The sequence below is a fragment of the Archocentrus centrarchus genome, chromosome 18 (assembly GCF_007364275.1).
Source record: "Archocentrus centrarchus isolate MPI-CPG fArcCen1 chromosome 18, fArcCen1, whole genome shotgun sequence".
Taxonomy (NCBI): domain Eukaryota; kingdom Metazoa; phylum Chordata; class Actinopteri; order Cichliformes; family Cichlidae; genus Archocentrus; species Archocentrus centrarchus.
Genome location: NC_044363.1, coordinates 17,922,388 through 17,946,273, shown reverse-complemented (window position 1 = coordinate 17,946,273; position 23,886 = coordinate 17,922,388). Strand labels below are relative to the sequence as shown.

The 23,886-nt window shown below is 40.2% G+C and overlaps 2 protein-coding genes across 2 annotated transcripts in view; both read left to right on the top strand.

Moving 5' to 3' along the window:
* Positions 1 to 3: 3 nt before the first annotated feature.
* On the top strand, positions 4 to 3,508 carry LOC115796952 (SLAM family member 9). Its single transcript, XM_030753449.1, has 5 exons — positions 4 to 134; positions 301 to 588; positions 1,281 to 1,529; positions 1,802 to 1,956; positions 2,073 to 3,508. Exons 1-5 carry the CDS (start codon positions 101 to 103, stop codon positions 2,457 to 2,459), a joined length of 1,113 nt encoding a protein of 370 aa, XP_030609309.1. The 5' UTR covers positions 4 to 100; the 3' UTR covers positions 2,460 to 3,508.
* A 6,459-nt stretch (positions 3,509 to 9,967) lies between these two features.
* LOC115797060 (leukocyte immunoglobulin-like receptor subfamily B member 2) overlaps positions 9,968 to 23,886 on the top strand; it is a 38,340-nt gene continuing 24,421 nt past the window's right edge. Inside the window, exons 1-3 of the mRNA XM_030753539.1 lie at positions 9,968 to 10,067; positions 10,490 to 10,756; positions 13,295 to 13,567. Of these exons, the coding sequence (XP_030609399.1) occupies positions 9,968 to 10,067; positions 10,490 to 10,756; positions 13,295 to 13,567 (640 nt within the window). The remainder of the gene's footprint in view (positions 10,068 to 10,489; positions 10,757 to 13,294; positions 13,568 to 23,886) is intronic.

The following is a 23,886-nucleotide window of genomic DNA, read 5'->3' as shown; positions in this document are numbered from 1 at the left end:
TAGCTTCATAGCTGGTCGCACCAGAGAAGCCATGCACAGCACATTTCCTGTTCATGAATTCCACACTTGTTACATTTAAAAGATTCGGTGCGGATTAAAAATGCTTCTACTGTTCAGTTTTTGGATTATTACAGGTAAGGTGAATACAAATACTTTGTTCTTTGCATCTAATGTGAAACTTAACCTTTTATCTACTATTTATTAAATCAAATTTCTTTTTCATATGCCATACCTTACCATTGTCAGCTTAGTGTTCATTTAAGGTGTAATAATGACTTTTGCTGGACTGTTTTTCATTAGGACTCATGGCAGAGGGCCTGGCGGTGATATATCAACTGAAAAACAGCTCAGTGTGTCTGAATGTTGTAAACTCACCATCATATAAAAGCCCTAAATGGGCATTTGATAAGGAAATTATTGTTGAAGGTGAAGAGATCAACCCCAACTATACAGGCAAAGTGGTTTATAATCCTGTCAACCACTCCTTATGTATAAATAACCTGACTGACACAGACACAGGCATCTATGAATTCTCATTCAGCCATAATTTTCGTCCTGTATCAGTGAAACATCAACTCATTGTTCAAGGTAAGTTATAAGCTCTGTGGCTCTGTGACCCACTATTTTTTATTTTGGACTTTCAAATTCTGTTTGTGTTGCTGTTCGATTCTTAGTTATTGTGGGTTTTGCAGTATTTAGTTTTGTACCTCTTTACATTTATTTCTGGTCGGCTTCTTTATTTGATTCTCAGGCTGTCTTAGTTTAGTTATTTGAGTTCTCTTCAGGGTTACGGTTCAACTATATTTGATTCCTTGTTTAAATTATCATGCTTTCTCTGTGTTCTGTGTCAAGTCTACGTTTCTGCCATATCTAGCCATTTCCTGTTTTGTTTTTCCAGTCCGTTGTAGTTTGTGCATTGTGTTCAATTTTGCTATCTTTGTTTCTTTAGTCTCATTCTGTTCACCTGTATCCTCTTCTGCTGTCTCCAGTTCCCCTAATTACCTTTTGTGTGTATTTAAGCCTTCAATTTTCTTCAATTCTTTGTCCTTGTTGTTGGTTTCTCTGCCAGTTGTGCGCTCCCTAATCCAGTCCCGTGTCATAGTTTGCAATTTGTTTGCTTCTGTAGCCTTTATTAACTTTGAGAATTGCCATAAAATATCTGTCTTTGTTGTTTTGTTTTTTTCTTCCACATGGCAACTTCAAAATGACCCAGTTCACTGCCAGATCAGTTCCCCTTTTTGCATTAAATCATTATTGTATCTGTTTGGCTGATGTTACAGAAATGGTTCCCAGACCTGTCATTAAGATGTCAAATCGTGGCTCCAACGTGTCTGCTGGACTCTGTAGTATCACGGTAAACTGCTCCATCCAGGACGAGTGGCTTTCGTTACTTTGTGTTGAAGATAGTTGCACGTCTCAGAAGGCATTCAGTAAAGTCAACATCACCATAGTCAGTAACAACAGAACTGTGACCTGCAGTGGCAGCAACCACGTTAGCACAAGTAATGCTTCTAAAACCATAATAACGTGTAAGTATTAAATAATAATAATAATAATTAAAAATCAGGTTGTTGATTTATCATTCTCAAAATTAGTGTATTCAAGTTAAATTCACATTAATTAAATAAAATAAAAATATTTTATGGATTTTTATCAATATACCAATTTATCAATATCAATCTTCATATTTCCCCTATTATTTAAATAATTACATTGTTGTTTTTTTTTAATCATAAAAATGGTTTCATTTTGAAATGAAAAGAAAGATTTAACCATTAAAATTATGTTTTCATGTCTGCAGGTTTCAGTGAACAGAGTACTGAAAATAAGGAGGAACCACCACAACACCTGGGAATGGCAGCATTTATTATAGCAGTTCTTTGTGTCCCTGTCTTGGTCCTGATTTTTTTCTTTTTTGTTAAAAGGCAGGTTTCAAAAAAATGCAAATCCTATCAGGTAAGCTGCACTCACTAACAGATATTTGTCAGTTATCTTGCTCAGTGCTCAGATTGTGAAGGTTACTCCTGGCACGTGGTGTCATCATGTGACTTATTTTACTTCTTTATTTCCAGCAACAAACATCTACTGTTCACTCGATACAAAGCCAGCCCATGGGGACGCTGCCACCATCTCAGCCTAGACTCTCAACTGGGTCTTCATCCAGTGATGGTGACCCTGCTTATGAGAATGCCGACATCATTCAGTTGAGCCAGACCAGCAGCCCAGCAGCCGGACCAAGAGAGGAAATGAGCTCCATGGACAGGCACCAAGTAGATACCATCTACAGTTTTCCAGATGGAAATGCCTCTTCTGCCAACAACACGCAGAATACTTCAGAGGCTGCTGCCACCGTAGAGGAAGCACAGCGCCCCGCACAGATTGACACAGTTTACAGTGTGTTGCAGAAGCCAAAAAATCTGAATCCACAGCGCCACCAAGAGGTGAAACAGGATCTTTGAACAGGTGGAAACAAAAGAACGCAGAAAAAAAAAAGAATGTGAACAAATTATATTTCAGAGAAATTTTCACCTGTGCAGTATTCAACAAAGAAAATGCTGGACCAAATCACAGAACTTGTAATCACAGGAATTATAATTAGTATTTTATGAAATGGTGTCTTTGCTGACTAACTGGGGTGTGTACTGACACAAATGAATAGGTTCTTTGTTTTGCCGCCTATTCACTGATATTTATTTGCTATGTGAATACTTAAATCTGTTTAATATCACCAGTTTGTTTTTATCCATCAAATTGCTTTCTGTCTTTTTTATAAATTATGTTTTTTTTACCCACTCTTGTAAAGCACTTTGTAATGTGGATTTTGAAAATGTCTCTATGATCAAAACTTATGTGAAGAAGTTCTCATGATATGTGAAAAGTGAAAGTGCTGAAATTGTTTTGAGATCACTCTGCTGGCAGACTCAAGTCATAACTGTTGCATTTTTACCAAAATGCCTGGAAAATACCTGGAAAATACCTTAGTGTTGCATGAACTTCTATGATAATCTTGTTATTACAATCATATTAATAACACGATAATTACAACCACACCCATTTTTTTTTTGAGGATTTTTTATGGACTCAGTGTTTCAGGGATTTTTTTGCACCTCTTTTTGTCTTTCTGCCTTTAAGAAACTCTCAGCCACTTAAAAATCCTGTTTACTGGTCCTAACATTTATCAGCATGAGGGCACTCTCCTAAGAGCTAAGATGCTTTTTTAAAATTCTTAAAAATCACCATGATTTTAAGAATTTTCTTAGAATTTCAGCCATGAGCGAAACTCTTTGGACATATTATTACCATTTTGCAGATGTCATTATTCTTTTGTTTTGATTTAAAACATACAAAAACAAACAAAAACAACAAAAACCAAGCAAAAAACAAACAAACAAAAACAGTTTAATGAGCCTGTTATTAGGAAGCTCCGGTTGAAGAGGGGGATGTACTTACTGAAGCTCATGACAAATTATTTTAACAGGGGAACTGTTATTACTTACATGTTGTTATTGAGTGCTTTCTACAAAAATAAATTTATTTTTTTTATGATGCCTTGAGACCTCAGTGTACTCCAACTTCCCATCCACACAGTGAAATTTAAAACTTTGCTTCTTCTGAATTTGTATTTTCACATTATTTATATCTAAACATATGTTTTATTAAAAAAGGGTGTGGTGATTTGCTCTATGCCCTGAGCTCCAGGTGTATGATGCCTTTAGCTTTGTGACAGCTGAGATAGACTCCAGCCTTCTGTCAGGCAAACAACAAACAGTTGCCTCAAGGCGCTTTGTATTGTGGGTAAAGGCTCTACAATAATACAGAGAAAACCCAACAGTCAAAACGACCCCCTGAGCAAGAACTTGGTGACAGTGGGAAGGAAAAACTCCCTTTTAACAGGAAGAAACCTCCAGCAGAACCAGGCTCAGGGAGGGGCAGTCATCTGCCGTGACTAGTTGGGGCTGAGGGGAGAGAGACAGAACAAAAGACATGTAGAAAACTTGATGATGGAATGAAGAAGTACAGAAAAGTATCCAAGAAGACATTAGCAAAAAAAAAGTCAAGGAGAGTGGAGACAATGTGCTCAGAAGATATGGGAAGTGAATTGAGGAGCTCATGAATGAAGAAAATGAAAGTGACAAGGGTGGATGGAGGAAAGTTAGTGAATCACGAAGTGCAGAGAATTTGTAGGGATGAAGTGAGAGCGGCTATGAAGAGTGAAAAGGCAGTTGGTCTAGAAGACATATCTGTGGATGTATGGAGATGTCTGAGAGAGAGGGCAGCAGACCTTTTCACCAGACTGATTAACAGTGTACTCGAGAGTGAGAGGATGACTGAGGAATAGAGAAGAAGTGCTGATTTTCAAGAACAAGGGTGGTGAAGATATGAAAAAAAGTTGCTCAAGATAAGCTAAGAAGAGAGGCGATGCAGTGAGCAGCAGTATGACTTCATGCTAAGAAAGAGCACCACAGATGCATTTGTTTGCTTTGAGAGTGTTGATGGAGAAGTACAGAGAAGGTCAGAAGGAGCTTCATTGTGACTTTGTGTCATGGTCCTGGGCCAGTGGCCCAATGTGCCTTGCTTCTTTGAGTTATGTTTGCAGGTCTGGGTTAGGATTTTAGGTTTCTATGATTTTCTGTTATAGTGTGTCTGGTTTGTTCTCATGACTTAGTCCTTTGTATCTTGTCATGTGTAGTTTTGTTTTGTTATATTCTGCAGGTTGTGTTTCTTATAGTTCAGTTTCTCAGTTATTGATGGGTAATTTATTTAGTTAATTATGTATTCAGGTTTCTCCATTTATCTTGTCTGTTCTGTTCCCATATCTTGGCCCTTCTGTGTTTAGTTTCCCTTCCCATTGTTTCCTTGTATAATGTTTGATTCCCTCTGCCAGGTTTTCTGTGTTAGGTTTGCGTGTGTGTTAGGTTGGGTCACTTCCTGTTTTATTTTGGCAATCTTGAGTTCCTTGTGTTTTGTATCTAGGTTTACTTCCTCTTGAGTTGACAGTGTAATGTGTTCAGCTGTGCTCTCACCTGTTGCCCATTCCCTCGTTATCCCTTTGTGTATATATTGTCTGCGTTTTTCATTCATTGTCGTGTCCTCGTCTCTGTATGGTCAGTGTTGTTGTCACTGCCCTGCTGTGTGCTTCATGATTCATGCCATGTTACGTTCTTAGCTATGTTGAAGTTTAGTATTGTGTACTGCTGGCACCTGACCAGCACCGCTTTGGTTTGTTGTTATAAATAAAGTTTAAGCTTAAGTATAAGCTCTGCCTCCGAGTCCTGCTTTGGGGTCCTCTGCTTTGCCTGCACCAGCAGAACGTGACACTTTGTGGATCTAGAGAAAGCATATGATAGCATGCCAAGAGAGGAGCTGTGGTTCTGCATAAGAAAGTCAGAAGTGGCATTGAAGTATGTGTGGATGGTGCAGGACATGCATGTTGACAGTTAGACAGTGATGAGGTGTGTGGTAAGAGTGACAGATGGGTTTAAGGTAGGGATCAGATCAGATCAGGGATTGAGTGGTGATGGACAGACTGACAAATAAGGTCAGGCAGTAATCTCTGTGAACTCTGTGAGCTATGATATTCGAAACTCTGCAAACATCACAGTCCTCATATGTCTTAATGCAGACGACATTGTGATATGTAGGGAGAGTAGGGAGCAGGTTTTAGATAGGCTGGAGAGGTGGAGGTATGCTCTGGAGAGAAGATGAATGAAAATCAATAGAACAACACAGAATACATGTGTTTGAATGAGAAGGAGGAAAGGTGGAAAATGCACATGTAGAGATAATGAAGGTGGATGAGTTTAAATATCTGGGGTCAACCATCAAAACAAAAGACAGAGCACAAGAGAAGAGAAGACCCAGACGGAGCAGGTGGAGACAAATGTCAGCGATGATTTGTGACAGAAGGATAATGGTGAGACCTACTAAGTGCAGAAATGACCACAGCTCAAGATGAGTGGTTTGGAGATAAACTTAGAGGGGCAAGGCTGAGATGGTTTGGACACGTGCAGATTGGACAAAACTCTGTATACTGGACAAAGGATGCTGAAGATGGAGATGCCAGGTAGGAGGAACAGAGAAGACCACAGGGAAGATTCATGGATGTAGTGAAGGAGGACATGCAGAGGGCTGGTTTGACAGAGGAGAATGTTGGCGATCTGAAGGCAACAAACCAGAAACTGCAGTTCCTCTCGTGGCCACTTGAGCCTGGTTCCCAAAATGAGTCATTATTCAGAGACTCTCATGTGACAAAATCTACCTTTGCATCCTGAGCCTGATAGCCAATAGAAAACAGGAAGGTTATATGCAGGAAAGTTTTGTGAAGTTTATGCAGAAATTCAGACAGAAGTAATTATTGCTCATTCACTTCCTTGTGCCATTTCCTGCACTCACTGTTTTGCAGTGAGTCTAAAGTCTTCTGATTTCATGTCTTGTCAAATGTGTGGGGCCTGCTGTCTGCCTATAGACACATAGAATCTGCTGTGATTATGATGATGTCTGATTCTTATTTATGTCTAAAGAACAAACAGAAAGGGCATCATTTCATACTCTGAAAATCAGTAATAATGGAACAAATACAACTGTGCTAGAGTGCTAATTTAGAGTCTGATAATGTTGCTAATCTAGTTCCTTACGCAGCTCACCACACCACCAGGTCATAGTTTTATCATGAAGCTCATTATTGAGGGCCCAGTATTAGATACTCGGGCAGGCAATGCAGGGTCAGTGAAATGAAGGCCCGTGAGAAAAACAGACTGTTGTGTTTGCCACTGCACACACACAACATGCAAACTGAAACAAACCACATGAGAGACACTGTGGATGAAAAGGTAGTGGGGATACTGAATTAATGTGCAAATAACCACAAAGCATGATGTGATATGATTCATTATTATTTTGGGGGACAGGCTAAGAGAGGCTGTTAATGTGTTTGCAGTGGACAGGAAATGAGACCACACAGCTGCTGTGGTCAAAGCTAAGTGTCTGCCTGAGCTCAGTGTCAAATTAAAGGCAGCACAGGGAGGTTATATTAAGAAGAAGTGTGAGAAACATATTCTTCAGCGTTACGATAACAACTAGAACATTTTGAGATTAGCAGTGCAGCAGGGCTGGATGTGAGGATGGGGTGCTCCTTCCTCTTCTTGTTCGGGTTGTTCTGTAAGTACATTACAGACTGTTTCTGAATTATGATGATTACAATGAGCCACCGCTTTGACCTGTTTCACTTGAATAGTGTAAACTTCAGATTTTTTATCAGCATGGTGATGCTGTTTGATGTTGTCTGTTTACCATGGTTATTTATTTACTTTTTCAACTCAATGTACAGAGCCATGTAATATAATGTATTTATAAAACGCATTTTAGAAGAACTCACGTTGACCAAAGTCCAGCACTAAAGACAGAACAGATAAGAAATAAGTAAAATACATGTTAGTAGGTGCTAAACATATACAGTGGTGGCTGAAAAAGACACAGGAGACACAATGAGTAAGTCAGACAGACTCAAACACTATAAGAAGCTTTAAGTCTAGTTTTAACAGGAGGGAGCAGATAGACTGTGAGGGGAATGTTCAGCAGTTAAGGGGCAAACACAGAGAATGAATGATCTGGGGCGCCTGGGTGGCTTAGCGGTGAAGCCAATGACCACATCCATATGCCACGTTGCGGCGTGGGTTTGAGTCCCGGTCCGTCGCCAATTTGCCTGCGTGTCTTCCCCTGTATCTTTCCCCCATTTCCTGTCTCCCTCCACTACCGATAAAAGCTGCTGTGGCCAAAAATACACAAAAAAAAAAAAAAGAGAATGAACGATCTCCTCTGAGTTTGCGTCTAGAGCGGGGGACAGTCAGAAGGATCCGATCAGCTGACTGGAGGCTCCACTCTTACTCCCTGAAAGGCTGCAGCATGTTTCTTCAGACTGATGGCTGCGCCTCTGTGTCTGGTTGCCTGCTGCCCTTGTTGCATGTCCTGTTCTGTTTGTGTCACCTTGGATTTTTGTTTATTTTATATTCGACATTTTGTAGATTTTGTAATATCTGATGAGGTTTCGCTCTTCATTTCAGCTCTCAGTACCATTAACTATGGAAGCAATGATGGTAAGAAGTAGTTTTTCTCTCCTGTTTTTCCCAAATGTGTGAAACTCTGAAGTATTTAATTCTAGCATTTATGTCTGTATTACTTCTTTAAGTTGCCAAAGTTATTAAATAAATACTGATCAGACATGACATTATGAACACCAACTGGTGAAGTGAATAACACTGACTATCTCTTCATCATGGCACCTGTTCGTGGGTGGGATGTATTAAGCAGCAAGTGAACTTTGTCCTCAAAGTTGACGTGTTAGAAGCAGGAAAAATGGGCAAGTGTAAGGATTTGAGCGAGTTTGATGAGGGCCAAATTGTGATGGTAAGTCAGAGCATTTCCAAAACTGCAGCTCTTGTGGGGTCTGCAGTGATCAGTATCTGTCAGTATCTGGTCCAAAGAATAAACAGTGGTGAAGCAGCGACAGGGTCGTGGGTGGCCAAGGCTCAATGATGCACGTGGGGAGCAAAGGCTGGCTTGTGTGATCTGATCCAACAGAAGAGCTGCTGTAGCTCAAATTGCTGTAAAAGTTCATGCTGGTTCTGATAGAAAGGCGTCAGAATCCACAGTGCATCACAGTTTGTTGTGTATGGGGCTGCATAGCTGCAGAGCAGTCACGGTGCTCATGCTGACCCCTGTCACCCACCAAAAGCACTAACAATGGGCATGTGAGCATTGGAACTGGACCACAAAGCGATGGAAGAAAATAAATAAATCACATTTTCTTTGACATCATGAGGATTGCTGGGTGCATGTACGTCACTTACCTGGAGAACACCTGTCAACAGGATGCACTATGGGAGGAAGGCAAATCAGCAGATGCAGTGTGATGCATTGAGCGATGTTCTGCTGGGAAACCTTGGGTCTTGCCATCCATGTAGATGTTGCTTTGGCACGTACGACCTAGCTTCCATGGAAGCAGTGTCCCCTGATGGCTGTGGCCTATCTCAGCAGGATAATGCATCCTGCCACAAAGCACAGAAAAAAAAAAAGGTTCAGGAATGGTTTGAGGACCAACCACAAGTTTGAGGTGTTGATTTGGCCTTCAAATTCCCCAGATCCCAACTAATTGAGCATCTGTGGATGTGCTGGACAGAAAAGTCAGATCCAAGGAGGCCCCACCCCGCAGCTTAAAGGACTTAAAGGATCTATTGCTGACATATTGGTGTAGACACCACACAACACCTTCAGGGGTCTAGTAGAGTTCATGCCTCGATGGGTCAGGGCTGTTTTAGCAGCAATATTTGGCAGGTGGTCATAATGTTATGCCTGATCAGCATGAAATATGATAACATTATCAACAACTAAAATTCCCTTTTGTATAGATTCAACATGTTTCTGAATGTGTGAAATTACAAAAGTTTGAAATGACATTTGCCGTTTTCATCTTAATGTTCAGAAACCCAGTGCTGTCCTGTCTCTGAGCTTAATACAAAGTCTGTTACTTTTATACAAACAGCATCATGAATGAATGAATGCACCATCGCAGTCCTGTGTGAAAAATTTCAGTAAGAATAAGAATGAGCCCCATTTTATTAATGATAATAATTAATGATTAGAGTAATTATTTAATTGCTGTAATTATATTTAATTATTGTGGCAATATATGCTGTCTGCAATAAAAACATTACAAAAAGCTGTAGCAGATGATTCACATGCTTTTAGTTTGCAGGGAACATTCAGTGACTGCAGTTTTCTTGTTTTAGTGCTTGTTGAGCTCACAGAAAAGGACAAGGCCAACGTGACGGCAGACAGAACAACAGTACCAGCAGGGGGCAACGTAACACTGACCTGTGATGTGCAGAGCTCTGCTGACATAGAATATCACTGGTTCAGAGAAACCTCATCTGAAAACAAGTCAGTAATCACCGATGAAGCAGACAGAGTGATGAGTATCTCTAAAGGGGGCAGATACACCTGCAGAGGAAGGGTAAAAGGGACAAATTCACTCATAACAGAAAGTGAACCGGTCACCATTCAGGAAACTGGTGAGTTATTTATATTTATTTATTCATGATTATTATCATCATCATTGTTGTTTTTAATCCAGAATAAAACAATATGGAATGAAATAGATCAGTTTTGAAAACAGCAGTTTGATCACTAGTAAATATCAAAACAAAGTGAATGATGTGAGCTGTCTTTTTATTTTGATTTTTAATGAATGAATGAATTATTTTTACATTTTCAATCAGAAGGCTGGGACTCAAAATGTTATTTAAAGTAGGTTGGTCACACAGTGGAGACTTTATGCACTAAATCATCATACTAATGAGTTATTTTGAGTTTTTTTTTCAAGATTCCTGCACAACAAAAAACCCCATTAGTTCATGTAATCATAATAAAAATAACTGGAAACACTTATTTTTCTGCTTAGTTTTAATTCATCTTGTATTCTAAATGTGAGTAGTTACCAACAGGACTGAAGTGACTCTGCAGCACAGCTGGTCTCAGATATTCACTGGTGAGAAAATCAGCCTCAGATGTGAGATTGAAGGAGGTGAAGGAAAGGTGTGGAAATATGAATGGAGAGCACCCAACACAATCAGCCCTCCAACATCCAGAGAATACAGGATCAGCAGAGGTTCAGGGTCCCACAGAGGAGCCTACAGCTGTCGGGGTAGCAGTGACTATCTCTTTACAGAGTGGAGTGATGCCTTCACTCTGACACTGTCAGGTAAGCTATGCTGTCTACCATTCATACTCTAAATGAATGTCTTCATGCATACATCTGTCTAAGTATGACAACAAGAAACAGTTTTGTTTTAAGTAGTCTCCAGGCAGCTCAGAAACTATTCTTTAATATTTCATTATGCAAACAGTCACCACTGAGTGCACTGTCACTTTTAAAATGTTATTTTAAAGTGGAACCTCAGTGTAACACACAAAATCTCTGTCTGTCTGTTCTATTGTTTGCTGTGACCTCCTCCTACACAATCACAAACTGAGAGCAAGCACTTGGCGACAGTGGGAAGGAAAAACTGCCTTTTAACCGGAAGAAATTTCCGGAAGAACCAGGATCAGGGAGGGGCAGCCATCTGCTGTGACCGGTTGGGGCTGAGCGGAGAGAGACAGGACAAAAGACATGCTGTGGAAGAGAGACAGAGATTAATAATAACTAATGATTAAATACTGAGTAGGTGAATGAAACTAAATACTCAGTGTAATAAGGTTTTATGATGTCATCATATTGCCTGGCAACCACATACAACAGCTAAAATGATCCAATTAGAACCTTTAGCACCTATAAAGCTTCATAAAAGCATTGTATAATTTTTACTGAATGACAAAAACCTCTGAATATTGAAAGTCCTTAGTGATGAGTGATGTTTACAGTGTCAATATTATATTATTTGACACATTAATTTATGAAGTCAAGTATATTGCATAGCAGGGGTGAGCAAACTATGCTTTTACATCCTGCCTGCTGAATCCTGGTACAGAATTGCCCAAATCAAATCATATAATTATGACTGATATTGAGGATTCTGAGAATTGCTACAACAAAACTAACACCAGACTTCAATGCACTGGGAAAAACAACACTGTTCCCACTGAAAGTAAATGTAAGTGTTAACACTGTAATGCCTCTTTTATATTTATGTTTGATATGTATGCATCCCAGCTCTGCCAGATTTCAAAAAGTCAATGTGGCCCCAGAGCCAAAACGTTTGCCCACCACTGTTGTATAGGAATGATATCAGAAGTTTAATGGTGGATAAATAACTATAACTTGAGGCAATGGGATTGCAAATCACATGAATTAGTTCAACCAACAGATCAACTTTTTTCCAGCATATCATTACACTGATTTTTGTCAGATGCATACTATTGATATGTATAGGTAACAATAACTCATGCACATATGCAATTATAATAAAAGGAAACTTATCCTGTGCAGATATCACTGACTGAGCTGGGTAAACAGAGAGCATCATAACACAGAAAAGTCTGACTTTAAGCACAACATAGCTCGCTAACCCATTTATCTCACTTTGTATTACGCCTCTCTCGGGGGCGCTGCAGTGCAATCAGCACTCAGCTACTGTCCAAGCCCATTTATCCCAGTGAGTGTATTATAAGGTAGACATCTTTCATGCAAATTAAAGGATCTTGTTTTAAAATGTTATCTAAATCTAAATAAATCAACTAAATATTTTTATTATATACTGCAGTTTAGCAGCAAAAGAACTGATAAACAGATTTTACTGTAGTATTTTTGTTCCTTAAAAATGCTGAATTGATCAGTTTTACACAGGGCAGCGGTTAGCACTGTAGCAAGAAAGTTCTTGTTTTGAATCCACCAACTGGCTGTGGCCTTTATGAGTGCATGTTCTCCCTCTGCCTCTGGGAGCCTGTGTCACGGTGTGTGGAAGCAGGCCGTGGGGCTTGTGGAGGAAGGGAGGAGGCAAATGCAGGATGCAGGAGCAGGCGGAGGTATAAAACAAAACGAGCCTTTATTGTGGCTGAACAAAATAAATACATGAACCAAAAGAAGAAAACAAGACTAAAGGAAACCTGACCTGGGGGGAAACTGAAGGAATACAAAAAGACCGGAGACCACAGGAACAAAACACTGCCACAAAAGACAACAAGACTGACATCAGACAAGGAGAGAACTGAGAGAATAAATACACAGAGGGGGCAAACAGGTGAACAGAATGACATTGAGACTCAGGAAGTAAATTAAAACACAAAGCACAAGAGACAGGGGATATCGAGCTTGACACCACATAAAGAGGACGCAGACTAGACATAGCACAGGGAGACAAACACTGTGACAATTAAACAATAGAAACTCCACACAACAAGGAAACACTTAAAGATGGAACACAGGAAAAAATAAGGTGTAAAGCAATGGGAACTAACTAAGAATGCATAAGGGGAACACAAGGAACAATATACCAAAACAAAGCAATAACAAGAAGGGTAACAAAACTACAAAAGACCAAAAACTAAGAAACAAGGGGTCGCAGACCCAGGACCATGACAGTCTGTCTGTGTCAGACCTGTCATTGACTGGCAGACCTTTCTCCCACTGACAGCTGGTATAAATTAGAGGGATTCTGTCATATGGTTTTGTAGTGAGACCGTCTGATGCATCACCTGCATCACTTAAACCTTCATGAATTAAGTGACAATTATTTATTTATGTAATTATTTGTGTAATTATTTGTATTAATTAATTTGTTTATTCCCGTAACCTCAACAGCAGGTAAACCCAGAGCCACACTGACAGCACAAACGTCAAAGGTCATACCAGCAGGGGGCAGCGTGACACTGAGCTGCTCTGTGGAGGGCTCTGCTGGCTGGAAGTTTGACTGGTTCAGACGTGATTCAGTCTCTTCTGAAGCTCAGCTCATGAGAGGAAATGAAGCAAAGAGAAATATTAGAGTCTCACAAGGAGGTCTGTACCACTGCAGAGGAGGGAGAGGAGATCCAGCTTTCTTCTCTGAGGACAGCAATGAAGTCACTGTGGAGGAAACTGGTGAGTTTAGTGTTTCAAACTCTGAAAGAGCAGCACTGTTTGTCCATCTGTTCAATAAACACCCAATGATTATTTTTCTTTTGTGTACAAGTCAAATTCTAATTAGAAAATTACCATTATTATATAAAACAGAAATTATGATCTTTTGTTGAGTTTATGTTTCTATTTGTCTCCTAACTGGATATTTTTATGTGAACAGCTCCCATTAAGCCCACTGTGATCCTGCAGCCATCCTGTACTCAGATATTCAGCGGTGAGACAGTCACTGTCAGATGTGAGATTCAGGGAGGTGGAGGAACTCAGTGGACGTATGAATGGAGTCCAGCCAAGTTAAACACACCTCCAACATCCAATGAATACAGAACCATCAAATTTACTGAGTCTGACAGTGGAGGATACAGATGCAGGGGCAGAAGGAACTATTTGTTAACAGAGTGGAGTGATTCAGTCACACTGACAGTTTCTGACAGTAAGTAGAGTCACAGCTCCTTTAACCTGAGAATATAGACAGGCTGGAAAAGGGTATTTTTGTTAGTACATGTTGAGAATTGAGATATTTTAGATGTTTAGATAGTCTCACGAATAAATTCTTATTAAATATTTGGGATTCAACACTGCTGTGAAATTGAATTCAGTGTTCAGAGACTAAACATTGAGAGAAAATCTTTATTGAACAGATGGACCCCGTCCTGTCCTCACTGTGTCTCCATCATGGCTGAGTCCTGGAGCCTCAGTAACTCTGAACTGTGAGGTTGAACATCCGTCTGCAGGATGGAGCTTCTACTGGTATAAAGCTGTTCCTGATCTATCAGAGAAATCCTACAGTTATGAGCTGCTACCTGATGGCAGTGGGACTGCACAGGACTCCTACATCATTGATGGACAGACACACACAGCAGGATATGTGTGTAGAGCTGGAAGAGGAGACCCAGAGTATCACACTGATCACAGTGAACCAAAGTTTGTCTGGTCTGCAGGTGAGGGTTTTCAATTTTCTGAATATTTGGCTCATTTAATAATGAACTGCACAGTGTGTCCTTCTTTCTTCTTCTGCTGACATAATGAAGTATGAATGGAAGAACATGAGGTGACCACCTCACATCAGTTTTATTTATGATCTTCAGCTTCATTATTTCTGACCAGAGGGTTTACAGCTGGTACATCATCTATAAATATTTAATTAAAATTAAAATAATAAAAAAGAAAAAACAAATAAATTTGAATTCAAGGTAATAAATGAAGAAATATTACAGCAAAGAGGACATGCAGTTAATGTCATCAAACGCTAATAGAAAACTGGGTCATCAGGGCTTCCTCTGCGTTCCTGCATCATTTCAAATCATCTTTTTTTTAATGAACAGCACAGTTCATCACCCCTCAACTATAAAACATACCTTTACCAGCTACAGATGCTGTACAGTAGCTTATGAAGGTTAATATATGATTTAAATAAGCTGCTGCTACTTGGAGGATGTTCTTCTGCTGGGGAAACAGGACTCAGACTGCAGGAGGAGAATAAATGAAGAACCAGTTTGAGAGAGTGAGTGAGAGGAGGAGAGAGAAGGTGAACAGAGGAAGACACTCAGGTTGGACATGTGTGTGTTTGTGTGACAGCAAAGAGAGACTTGGAGAAATACAGTAAGGTTCAGAAAAGTGACAGGCTTATCAGGCTGATTAGAGGCTGAAATGACAACCCTGAATTATAAACCACATTTTCTTGTTTAAATATCTAAAGTTTGCTTTGTCTCCTCCCTGCATGTTTCCAGATGTTCATTCAGCAGCGTCTCTCACAGTGAGTCCTGACAGAGTGCAACACTTCACCTCTGACTCTGTCTCACTGACCTGTGAGGGAAACTTCAGTGAGTGGAGAGTGAAGAAGTTCAGTGAAAAAGGCTTCCTGTCACTCTGCTGTGACTGCCAGAAACTGAGTGGATCCTCCTATAAGCTCCACAGCCTACAGGAGGGTGTTACAGTGTACTGGTGTGAGTCTGCATCAGGAGAGTTCAGCAATGCAGTCAGCATCACTGTACGAGGTTGGTTTTTATTAAGTTAAACACAGTTCAGAGCTCCTGCCCTGCATCATTTTTCTTAGCAAAAGTAATTTTGAACACATGACTACATCACATGTCATGGTGAGGGTTTGTGAGCAGTAAGGGGGGGGGGCATTCTTAGTTTTTCACACACTCATTCAGAATTTTGACTTCACTTTTCCCAAATAAATAATGAAACACTGTAACTTGTCATATGTTGTTGTTCATCTCTAGAAACTCTCTTTTTTTGTTGTTTTGTGAGTCTCTAGAAGTGATGACATCATAGTTTCTCAGTGTGGCCTAAAGTTACACATTAATTACAGTTGATTCAAAGTCTGAGTTTATCTGATCTACTTGGACTTCCTGCTTCTTGATTCTGAGGTCTGATCTGAGCTGAAATTTTAGGTCTTGGATCTGAAATCAGTTCATTTGTCGTGCTGTTCATCATCGGACTTGTTAGTGGAATTATTCTTGTGCTGCTGCTGATGTGTTGCTGCAGGAAGATGAAGGGTGAGACCTTTTCTGACTGATCATTTGATGTGACACTTCAAACTAAGCTGATTACAAACCAGTGTAACAATAACTGTGTTTTCTTTACAGATCGTTGTAGCAACAGGTTGGTGCAACATTTTCTTTCATTTTAAACACAACATGATAATAAAAGTACCCCTGATCACATTTACAGTATTTTTTCCAACATGTTTTAGTCTCACTCAGCCTCCAAACTTCACTCAAAGCTCTGCTGCACAACAAACAGACCAGAATGAGACTCACGTTTACTCCACTCTTCTTCATGGTCAGCATCAGACATTATTACCTGTGTGTCTTTATTATTAACACCAAGTTTGTAGTGAATAAACAGGCATCTTTAAAAAGTAAATTCTCTGTCCTCTAGATGATCTTTCAGTTTATGAATCAATCAGATTCTCTGGAAACTTTGGAAGAGGTGAAGTAAAAACTCTGATAGTAACAGAGCTGTTAAAGATTTTATCTGAATGATCAAACTTCATGTTGTTATTTCAGGAGGATCAGCTGATGCATACAGAGATGTTATATCTACTCTTCAGCATAAAGTCATTGATAAGAGCAGTGAGTACAAAAATATAAAGAGTTCATGATCTGTCATTATGTTTCTGTAACTCCTAATCTGTAATTACAGATAACAGGGAGTCTTATTTTTAATTAGATGCACTGATACATTTAATCATCTTAACAGGGAGACGTGGTGACGCAGAGGAGAGCTCTGACTACAATGATGTCAATCCTGAACCAGCCTCAGGTACAAATGTTAATACTTCACTGGATCATAGTAATCAAATTACTTTTACAGATAAAGAAATCACATCGTTCTTGCAATAACACACTTTCAGAGCTTTTCTAGTTTAGTCTCATAATAAAATAACAGGCCACTCAAATTTCAAACACACATGCATCAAAAATCAGGAAAAGCTCTGATAACAACAAAGCTGTTTGATAATATTCATATAAAAGGTCACAAAGCAGACTCACAGCTTCAGTGCCTTCATGTCTTTGTGTGTTTGTGATTTTACTTTGTATTTGTTCTCATTTTGTTTCAGGTCCATAAGAGGAAGTCAACATTAACTGTTGGAAAACTTCAATTATCAAATAATCAGGCTGACTCAATCAGCTCTCGTAGGAAGGGTTTAATCCTTGCAAGAGGAGCAGTCGCTCTCAGCTCAGGCATCAGCGAATGCACACCAGGCCGTCCCAGCAAGTCCCTCTATATGCAAATACAATAAACCTGCCAAGCCTTAGAGCAAGGCAAAGGCAGAAAACAGGCTCCATGACTTCCCACGGGACTGGAATCTGATGTTGATGTCTCTGAAATTCCCACCTCTGCAAAGAATTTAAAGTTTACAGCTCACTAGTCCCTGTCTCCAACAGGTTGTGCTTATGCTGAGATTAGTACAAAACATCTCCTGAGAAGTCATACAAAGATTTCCTCCTTACACAGACACATCTCTGTCCATATAACAACTTATACAACAATTCATAAAAACATGAAAATTATAATTAGCGCAGCAACTGTTTTTCTAACATTAGCAACAGCAGAAACTCACAGACAAGCACATGAATATATAATTCAGCTTTAAACATATTTGATGACATTTCTGTAACTGCAGTGAGCTTTTAGCTTCAGATCATATTGAAGAATTAATCTCAGCATTGATGACAGAAGGATGAACCTCTGCTTTTGCATTAAATGCTTATTATGTATATTTTTGTTGCAGTAACTGTAGGTTTGATGGTATGGACCATATGCTTACAGTATGCATGTATAAATATGTATGGATAGTATGTACATATGCTTCCCTGTGGCGTTTCATTCACTAATTGCTGTAATTTTTCTTCATATGAGGCCGACTCTGACTCGTTATCTCTGCTGTAAGGATCGGCATACATGCTTTAGAGTTTTTTGATTTTCTGTTGTATTTGTTTTGTTGTTGTTTTTTTAAAAGATGGACAAACTCTTATTGGGTCTAACTTTAATATCACTTTAAATCAGCCTCTCTGCTCCACCTTCCTGATCACTGCTTCGTGTCATTAGACCTGTAGTATACTCACCATGCACACTTCGCCACATTTCCTCAGCAAATAACATCACATCATTTTTCAGTGCTAGTTGCATCTTAAAAAGGCCACGATAAAGAAGTGGTGTGTAAAAAAAAATGTGCAGACAGCCTTTTAAAAGTAGATGCATAATTATGTTGATTATGTAATTTTATAGCTGTATACTCATATATTACACCATTTTTTGTTATACTGTCATATTTTGTGAGAACAACAGTTGAATTAAATAAAGTGAATTGAACTTGTGTGTGTGAAGCAGCTCGGTGGTGCAGTGGTGACACTGCAGCCTTACTGTCACTGCTGGGGTCTTTCTGGGTGGAGTTGCACGTTTTCTTTGCACCTCTGTGTTTCTCGACCAGATTCTTCAGAACAAAGATGTGGTTTGTGGGTTACATGGTGAGTCTGAGTTGTTGCTGAATGTGACTGCAGTTGTGTGTCTCTGTGTGTTAGCCCTGTGATGGAGTTGCGATGTGTTCAGGGTGTACCTCCCCTCTGGGCTCTGTAATCCTGAATTGGATCAGCGGTTAAGAAAACGGATACATGTTTTCCATGAATCTGTGACTCCCACTCTGCTCTCGTGTTGCTTCTGCAGCCTTCATGCTTCGTGGCAGTGTCACATTTCAGTATGTGGTCGTGTCAGCAGCAGCAGCAGCCTCAGATGAAAAATGAAAAACTTTATTTGAGCAGTTTTATTACCTGACATGTAGGTGATGTTGATGAAATCCTAAAACAATCTGTCACACTCTTTACCCTCAAAATCACATAAATATATTTTTTCTTCATGCAGCTTCAAATCAGTCAGATCTTTGTCATTCTCCCTCTCAACACACTTCTCAGATATAATCACTGGGTTGTGTTTAGAGCTGGTGGCCAACAGAGGGCGCCAATTGGTCATTATTTATTGTAATGAATTCATCTGCTTGGCTGGGTGTTGAATATTTTCCCAGAGCCGTGATGATAAACAATAAAGACTGATTGTAAACAGAAGAAAAAACAAAGTATAGCCATTTGAACTTTTATGTGATCCACGTCCTGTTGTGTGAACTGGAGGCTTGTTTGAACCTCTTGCATGTCCCTTGTTATCGCCTCTGTTTGGATGCGCAGTGACAGCTCATGATGCTCTGACGACAACAGCAGTTGACTCGATAAATACTGATATGATTAAAAGAGGAAATCGTCTTTCAGTTGCTCCCTTCAGGGGTCAGCACAGCGGATCATCTGCCTCCCTCCCTCTTTCTACCATCAGGAACGGCCCAAGCTGTGAAGGGGCCCAAAGCCAAATTTGATTTGAGGCCTCCATCATACCACTTCATTGTTATCATTTTTAATGCTGGAGGGCTGAAGCTGAATTAAAATTTTTGGGGGGGGGCGCATTGCTAAGCCACATGTACATAATCCCATTGTCCTAAGCAACTTAAACTTTATTAAAGAAGGTGATACAGTGTCATGTGAACAAAAGTTGTGCATTAGATAAAAGTGAAGCTCTAAATATAGATGAGAGTGGTTTGAATAGAAGATAAAAGTGAGGCCCTGAGCATCCAAGGGAGTGAATATAACAGGCCTCAGTTTTATCCTACTTATCTAAAGCATATGGTGTTCATTAATCCAGTGTATGTGGCTAACATAGGTAGTAAAAAATGATATAAAATAGTAGCAGTAAAAGACCAATATCAAAGTGTTAAAATTCCCAACAGCATCAATGGAATGAAATCAAATACAAATGACCAGCAATTGGGCCCAGTGCCAAAAGAAGTGCAGTAAATATGTTATTATGCTGCTACATCACAAATTGGTTTGGTGGCACCCTAAGACCACAAACAAGGCATGAAAGCAAGGTCCACTAGTCTATCCATGCAACCTGAACACAGTGTGAAAACAAAACGCTGTCAACACAGGAACAGTGAGCAAACCAGAAGGAATAAACAGACACAGATCACAAATGCACAGTTATGTATAAACATGCATACATGAGTAAAGCCAAGATAAGCCCAGCTAGCATGTCTCATCCACTGAACCTTGTAAATATTCAACAACCCTAGCCAGAGATGGCCCAAGGCATAGGCGACATATGTGGCTGCATAGGGCCCCTTGACCACCCAAGCTTCATTTGTGATGAAACTTTTTTTTTTTTTTAAACATTTTTTTTAGAAAGAAAGAGCTTTATTTGTCACATACATATACATGCAGTGAGATTCATTCTCTGCATTTAACCCATCACACACACATGGAGTATGTAGTACACACAGCACAGCATGGAGCAGGGGGCAGCCAAGGGGCGCCCGGGGTGCAACCTGGGGGGGTGGGCTTGCTCAGGGACCCACAGTGATGCCAGCCCGAGGATTTGAACCAGGGTCCTCTCAGTGATGAACCCTCTTCTTCTCCCCTAGGCCACCACTCCCTTATGCCATGGGGAAACATGCCAGTGTCCTAAAGAAAGAAAAAACTATCCCACCTCCTCATATTTGTACAATTGTAAAAACACTAATTGTGTCAGTGTGAATTCAGGTAGTTTGGCGCACATGCGCATCAGCAGTGCTCCAGGTGACCTGACGATGCTCCATCAGTTTCGGTCATTTGTGGATGAAGCTACGAAACAGAAATCTGACTGAAAGGAGCTGTCTCTGTGAGGCAGAGAGGAGGGAAAGGAGAAGATTGGAGGAAGAGAAAGACAAAGGTATGTTTCCATGAGCAGTTACAATAGTTTTGTTTGTAACCAGCTCCAAACGTTTTGAATTTTTGTCTTTTTCTGCTAATTCCTGGTTGGTTTCATTGTTTCTATCCTCAGGCTTCTTAGTTTTCTGAGATCTGTTCTTGGCTGTTGTTCACTTTCTATTTAATCCTGTTTCAGTTCTCAGCCTTCCTGTGTTCCCGGTTCTGTTTGGTGTTTCATTGTTTCTGGTTTGTTCTCCTGTTAAGTGGATTTAGTTCTGGTCTCTGTTCCTTGTGCTGTAGTTTAAGTCCTCCTCTTGTGTCTAGTTATGATCTTGTTGCTCTAGTGTAGGTGTTGCAGTCCCTCAATGTGTCTGCTTCCCTGTGTCCTCAAGGCAGTATTTGTTTCCATGTCTACTTCCTGTTTTGCTTTGTATCATATTCAGTTTTACTCTCCTCTCCTTAGCTCCAGGGGAGCTTTCTAGTTTTCTTGTACCTGATGTGCATCCAGAAACAAAGTTGTGTATTACTGAGTTAACACATTTTTCTCCTGAGTCCTGTGTTTGGGTCCTTATCCTGTCTGCCACACTGCAGAATCATGACTCTTATATGTCAGGGCTGTTCAATATTTACAAGGTTCAGTGGATGGGACGTGCTAGCTGGGCATATCTTGGTTTTATTTATGCATGTTCAGACAGAACTGCATCTGTGAGCTGTGGTGGTTTATCAGACAGCGTTTTGTTGTTTTCACACTGTGGTCAGGTTGCATGGATAGACTATTGGACCTCACTTTTATGTCCCATTTGTGCTCTTGGAGTGCCACCATGCCATTTTGTGGTATAGTAGCGTAATAACATTTACAGTACTGGGCCCAATTGTTGACCGCTTGTGTTTGATATTATTCTATTGATGCTCGGCAATTCTGTGTGCTGCTTAATTATTATTTATATATTACAAATGTCATATTTACTAGTCTGTAATTAGGTGCATTTGCACAGTTATGCACAAATATACATCTTTTGGATGAAAAGAGCATGTCCAACATGCCCAAAAGCAGGTCAAACACCCTAAATTACATATGTCCTAAAAAGTCTATGCCCTCTAGATCAGATATGGAATGCATTCAACTATCTCATGGACATAGTTTTATGTCCATGAGATACAATGTGTATCATATTGAAATACATTGTTTTTCAATGGGCTGAGACTGAAACAGTGATGCATCCCAAAAAATTAATATTCAGCTTCAACCTTTCCGTATTCATAACTGTTAGGCTTAGGAGACAATGAAGTGGTATGAGGGGGGGCCCCCAAATCAAATTTCGCTTAGGGCCCCTTCAAGGCTCGGGCCGGCTCTGACCCTGGTATATATGTGTCATGATTCAGCAGTGTGGCAGGCAGGATACGGACCAAAACACAGGACTCAGGAGGCAAAACGTGAATTCAGAAAAACACATTTATTGCTGGTTGCACAGCAGGTACAAGGAAACTAATAAGAAGCTAATAATTCAACAACTAGGAATACACGGGGAAACTCAGAACCAGGAAACAAACTGCCTAAGTGAGACGACATGTCAGAGAATAGGAGGACACAGACAATATACATACACAAGGTTATCGGGGAGATAACTGAACAAGACAAGGGAAGCAAAACCGAATACAAAGCACAGGATAAAAAGGACTGCCAGGAAATAGACATGGTAACTTGACACAACACAGGAATGCAGGCACACTGAGGAACTACAACACCTACACTAGAGGAACAAGAACACAACACAGGCAACTAGACACAACAGGAAGGAACACCAATGGAGGACTCAAACTGCTGCACAAGGAACAGAGACAGGACTAAATGTACTTAACAGGAGAATAAATCAGAAACAATAAAACACCAAACAGATGGGAACACAGGATTAAAGAGAAAGTGAACAACAGCCAAGAACTGAACTCAGATAACTAACCAGGAAACCTGAGGATATAAACAATGAAATCAACCAAGAATTACCAGAAAAAGCCTCAAAATTCAAGACTGCAAAAAGACAAACTAAGAATCAAACATTAATCTTAAACAATAGAGAACTGAAAGTCCAAAAACTGAAAGCACTGGGTCATAAATCCAGGACCATGACAATAAGACAACCAACAAACAAAATGTGTATTAACTAAAAACAGGTCGACATAGAGGTCGGTGACATAGACTGTCAGGTCGTGGTTTTTTTGTTTTGTTTTTTTGAGATCTCGAACATGATGGAGACACCAGTCTCTATATGCACTGAGAGAATACATAACCAGCTAGCAATAGCTAACTATATAACCGTTTGGAGTTGGATAGCAACTAAATGGATTGTAATTACTCATGGAAACAAACCTTTGTCTTCTTGCCCTGTTTCTTCCTCTAATCTTCTCTTTTCCTCCCTCTCTGGGAGGGACAGGTCCTTTCCTGTCACAATTCTGTTTTGTAGCCTCATCCGCAAATGACCTTAACTGCTGCATCATCAAGATTACTTGGAGCACTGCCGATGCACGTGCCTGCCCAAATCACCAAATGCACAGTGACAGACTTAGTCAGAAAGTAGTCTACTCATTAAATTAGGATTGTATTGCATTTAGAAGCCCATTCCACTGATGGAAGACCTTGCGGGCCTGAATGATGTCTCTACTGCTACTTTCCCACCACCGAGGAACCGGTTCGTGTGCCAGTGCCCGTGCTGTTCCCAATGAACCGGCGAAACGCTTAAGAACGGGCCCGCGTTCCCACCGCGTTTCTGTGAACTGCTCCTTTACGTATGAGTGTGGGCGGGTCCTCGTCTGGACACGGAAGCCGAAGCGCACAAACGTGGGAGAACACGCTCCCCTTTTCTGTGCTGCAAATACGTTTTATGATCCAAACGAAACTACTGCAGCATCTGTGTGCAGCACAGAGGTATACACAGACAGCGATTAGAGCAAGACGACAAGTACGCACTTTGTGTCCTTTTATCTGTGATATGAACTGTTACAAAGCAGCAAGTTCAGCCTTAGAGCCCAACCTAATTCACAGCCGTGAAA

Excerpts from the sequence above, each read along its gene's own strand:
- LOC115796952 (XM_030753449.1), top strand. The coding sequence starts at position 101 with ATGCTTCTACTGTTCAGTTTTTGGATTATTACAG. Across the intron at positions 135-300 it reads CAGTTTTTGGATTATTACAG|GACTCATGGCAGAGGGCCTG; the intron begins GTAAGGTGAATA and ends GTTTTTCATTAG. Across the intron at positions 589-1,280 it reads ACATCAACTCATTGTTCAAG|AAATGGTTCCCAGACCTGTC; the intron begins GTAAGTTATAAG and ends CTGATGTTACAG.